Raw genomic sequence first — 5,012 nt, 5'->3', positions numbered from 1 at the left:
AGGCAATCTCAACGCTGTGCGTTACAGGGAAGACATCCTCCTCCCTCATGTGGTACCCTTCCTGCAGGCTCATCCTGACATGACCCTCCAGCATGACAATGCCACCAGCCATACTGCTTGTTCTGTGCGTGATTTCCTGCAAGGCAGGAATGTCAGTGTTCTGCCATGGTCAACGAAGAGCCGGATCTCAATCCCATTGACCACGTCTGGGACCTGTTGGATCGGAGGGTGAGGGCTAGGGCCATTCCCCCCAGAAATGTCTGAACTTGCAGGTGCCTTGGTGGAAGAGTGGGGTAACATCTCACAGCAATAACTGGCAAATCTGGTGCAGTCCATGAGGAGGATATGCACTGCAGTACTTAATGCATCTGGTGCCCACACGAGATACTGACTGTTACTTTAGATTTTGACCCCCCCTTTTGTTCAGGGACACATTATTCAATTTCTGTTAGTCACATGTCTGTGGAACTTGTTCAGTTTATGTCTCAGTTGTTGAATCTTATGTTCATACCAATATTTACACATGTTAAGTTTGCTGAAAATAAACGCAGTTGACGTTTCTTTTTTTGCTGAGTTTAGTAGCCAATACACCATATGAGCATACCATTTGTTTTTCATTTCATAAACCATGAAAACATAAATGAAAAGTGACCGTCTAGTTCTGCTGACAAGTTCACTAGAAAGACAGGCTGTATATCTGTTCATTTCCCCTCCTATGCATCCCAACAGTGATACAGCCTAGTGTGATAGGAGTTGCAATAGCAGCATCCACACACTATTTATTTATTGATACATTTTGCAATCGCTCCATTTTCTTTTTCCGCCCGGTATAAAAGATTAAGTATTTGAACCTTTTCCGTATGTTAAATGTTTTAATTCCTCTTTCCTGACAACCCATGTTAGAGTTCAGGTCCACTTCAATATTGATGCCAGTGTTACGGAAACATTTCCCATTTCCCATTTCCATGTCACGCATTTTGTGTACCCCAGTCATGTACAGCTTTGCTTTTCCTAGTTAGTTTTTGTAGAATGAATTTACTCAAGGCCAGTGCACCTGCTCACTAAGTCAACTCAGGTTAGACAAGGAATGGACTGCCATCTAAACTCTGCATAGATGGAGTACAATACGAACGTACTGAAGTAACATGCACGGTACCTACGTCCCACTCCCAACACTATCTATCCCCTGTTGAGAAAACCTTTGGGTATATGCACCCTTATGCTTTTTATTTCAAACTAAGAACATTGAGCTTTCCCATAAGTTGTGCTAAAATAAACAAAACAGAATGCAATTCAATCTTTTGAACTGGACAATTTAACAAAAAAAACTTGAAAGCAATTGAATTCAATCTATTAAATAAACATTCAATGAAGAACACCTCCCCCTTCTGGTGGACATTAGACTTTTTACTAGGGAGGAAAGAAGTCTGACATTCACCATATATCCTGGTTGTTGGGTTATTTAATATTCGGTTGTAAAACCACTACTTTACAGTCTGGCACATCAAAACATGATCAGGAGCAACAAGGAAACAGTACACAGTAAATATCATGCATGCAACATTGCAGTACAAAACATTGTAAGAGTTCACCGGCAGTAGCACTTCCTCACAGCACCAGAATCAGTGATGCTTCTTCTTGCCTTCATCCTAAAATGACAAAAGACATACATTTAATAAAAGATAACCCTAGTGATTATGTATCACATTAAGGTGCCAGTATGAACCATTACATGTACTAATAATAAACACTTGTCTTGGGTGAAATACGCAGTCAGGCCCTGATGTGACTGTAAGGCAGGTAACACCTTTTTATTGCTCTCCTGTCTGATCTGTTTTCACAGACACACCTAGTAACTCAGAGAATTCTTGTCCATTTCCTCTTTCACATTAAAGGCACGACCAAGGTTACGAGTCTTACTGTCTTGCCAAGATACCTAGCGACAACAGATAACCTTTACAGTAAGAGGTAGCATGAATAGACTGCAAACGGAGATCTGTTTCTAAAATGATGTTTTACTAGCTGATAGTGTATGGAACCGCATGTGATAGTAGAAGTTCTGAGTCTCAAGTGTTGTAAATGGCAACAACCACACCTACATAACTAGGGTGTTTAACCTGAAAACTGCCACAACTGGCATGACCTGCAGAGCCTCTATTGACTTACCCATATTGATAGTAAGGAACCCTTGAACTAAAGGAGTGGTTGTCAACACGACTTGTTGGACCCCATTCTATAGCAGTCATATATTAACATTCGTTGGAACAATAATCACAACAACAAAAATAACAAATCAAGGCTAATGTGCACTACCTCATCGCTGCTGGACGAGGAAGATGATGACCCATCATCTTTGTCCTTATGCTCCTTTGGCTTCTTGTCTTTCTTCTTCTTATGACCTTTGTCCTTCTTGTCACCATGTTTCTTGTCTTTATGTTCCTTAGACTTGTCTTTGTCCTCCTTATGGTCCTTTGATTTGTCATGGTGCTTACAGTCCTTCGATTTGTCATGGTCCTTTGATTTGTCCTTGGACACACACTGAAAGTTGGTATACAGTCAGAATACTTTGTATGCAGTGTGTGTATGATTGTCAGCATTAATTGCACACAAATTGCCATTGTTGGCTGAAATACAATTGAAGCACTCATCAAGCAACTGGTTTAGGTAATGGTAACAGTATGTTTCTTACCTTATCCCCATCTTTGTCCTTCTTCTTCCCCCATCCAAATAGGGCGTTCTGTTCCTGGCCAGAGGCATCATCCTTTTTCACCTGATCATCTTTACCTACAGCTGTGGAAAATAACAGACAGAACATGTAGGCTTAGTTATCTTTACATGAACAATCACACCCTAATAAACTGGCCAGAACCTTTTCATAAAAATTATAGGTTACCATCCTCAATAGCAATAAATAGACAGTGGCACTATGCGTTCTTCAACTGAAAGGACATAAGGCCTACTCCACCTGTCCATGTTCGATTGCTAATCATGTAATAAATATATATATATATATATATATAAGTCCTTCAGAGGCATATTTGCCTTCTGTCATTAATAATGTAAACATATTGTCTCAACTAAGGCAGTCTTCAGAATAATGAAATGCTTAATAGGTGTGAAGTGCATTCAATCAGCTCAAATAATAGGAAAATATTAGGCTCACATCTCAGACTAATAACCACCAAATCAATTGAGAAATGCATACAATGTAGTTTCTGTATTTCAGATCATATTTTAGAGTGGAACGAGCTGAATTCAATTATGATTCAAGAAATCAAGATTTACCTGAAGCCAAATCGAAATCCATGTTGTCTTGAGAGCACACGGCAGTAGTTACAGCCAGCAAGAGCAATGTTGCACTTTATCAACGGAAAAACTCATGCAACTCACCTACCTGTTGACCCCACCCCACGACCACGTGACCAACACACGTTCACGTTGGTCAGAAGGCACAAAACGGCATAAGGAGTTTTAAATGGAGGCGGGACTATCTGATTTTGTCCAATAACAATGATCATGTTTTTTTAACGGTTTTGAAAGAGCCCCTGATTGGGCCAGGGTGGCATTTACCTGGTGGAGTCTTAGTCCGGTAGCATGACGATTAAAACTAAATTATTCGGCTAATGTCTCGTCCGCTACATAGGCAAATTAGTCTGAGACTGCAATCACGGAGGGGGTTCGCTTATCTGGCCCGAAGAGTTTGAACCGGGTGAAACGTGATTGCTTTCGTTTTGGAACGGGGCTGCCTCCGGGGCGTGAGCCAGTGCCCAGCGCTCGCCGACCGCGAACACTGACCAAAACAAACGTGACATAGCCACGCACGTGTAGTAATGAGTGGGATTGTGTTTTCACATGCAAAGGTAATTCCTTTTAATAACAATGCATTATCTGCCTTCCCAATAAAAACGTTTTGTAAATTCAAACATTTATTTCGAAAAAAAATAACATTTTTTCTTCTGGATGATGGACCATGCTGCCTTATTGACCGCATGATTTGAGCCCAATGATGTGACGTCCGTGGGCCTACATAGGGTAGCGTTTGGCCAGAGCATGCAGAAATAAAAAAAAAAGCCAACCCTGAAGATGTCTATATTGGTCTGCTAAAACAGGACCAGTAAACATCGTACAACCGAAGTCAGGGTGTATGCGCCCCGCCTGCCACAAGGAGTCACTGGAGTGCGATGGGAGAAGCACATCCGGCAGGCAGTCTCCAATCAAAACACATTTTATTTGTCACATGCACCGAATACAATTGGTGTAGACTTTACCGTGAGATGCTTACATACAGGGGCGGAAATCCCGGGGGGGACACGACCCCCCCCATCCTGGGAAAAATATGATTTGTCCCCCCCAATATATCACTGAAACATAACTATGTAATTTAAATAATATTAATAGTACTCAATGAAAGCAATTGTGCTGATTATAGACACTTAATAGCGCGTTTTTTAAGTTTCAAAAGATTGCGACCCCCCCCACCCTTTTCCTCACAATGGTTTGATCCACTGGCAAGGTAACAGAGGGGTCGTGTCTACTGTCTGAAAGGCACTCAATGCACATAACTGACGTGAGGTTAATCCAGTCAATCGCGCGCACACACTAGCTGAATATGCAGAGCTAGCGCGCAAATATTAACTATTAAGCTAGCTAGTACCTATTCCATTTATGTGGCCTCGTCAAAGATGGAATCTTTGCTATCGTCAATTTATTCCGAGATCAGCATGCAGATGATGTAAGTTAGTGCTTCAAAGTCCCTGTGATAAGGTTAGCGATAAACTGAAGTCCAAACTGAACAGAACTACACTCTCTTCTACCATTATCTTAAATATATTTAATAGTCTCGTTGCAAAAGCTAAATTGTCGCAAGGGAACTTTTATTTATTTATTTTATTTAACCCGGGTAGCAAAGATTATAGCAAACACCACTGAAACGGAATTGGTGCTCGCTTGCTTTGCAAATTCAGCTATTGTTGGAAGCCAGCCAATATGAAACAAACTATTAAAATTACAAA

General features: G+C 41.0%; 1 protein-coding gene across 2 annotated transcripts; it reads right to left on the bottom strand.

Moving 5' to 3' along the window:
* Positions 1 to 1,444: 1,444 nt before the first annotated feature.
* Positions 1,445 to 3,458, bottom strand: LOC106612644 (putative uncharacterized protein DDB_G0292636). Of its 2 annotated transcripts, none has more exons than XM_014214001.2 (4): positions 3,286 to 3,458; positions 2,690 to 2,790; positions 2,314 to 2,538; positions 1,445 to 1,649 (listed from the first exon to the last, which is right to left on the bottom strand). In XM_014214001.2, exons 1-4 carry the CDS (start codon positions 3,305 to 3,307, stop codon positions 1,623 to 1,625), a joined length of 375 nt encoding a protein of 124 aa, XP_014069476.1. In that variant the 5' UTR covers positions 3,308 to 3,458; the 3' UTR covers positions 1,445 to 1,622. The 2 variants fall into 2 exon arrangements, with proteins under 2 accessions (XP_014069476.1, XP_014069477.1); XM_014214002.2 differs by having other exon boundaries at positions 2,314 to 2,526; positions 3,286 to 3,439.
* Between the last annotated feature and the right edge of the window lie 1,554 nt (positions 3,459 to 5,012).

Source organism: Salmo salar, chromosome ssa09, assembly GCF_905237065.1.
Source record: "Salmo salar chromosome ssa09, Ssal_v3.1, whole genome shotgun sequence".
Taxonomy (NCBI): domain Eukaryota; kingdom Metazoa; phylum Chordata; class Actinopteri; order Salmoniformes; family Salmonidae; genus Salmo; species Salmo salar.
Note: the sequence above shows the minus strand (reverse complement) of the source record. Positions and strands in the feature narration are given on the sequence as shown.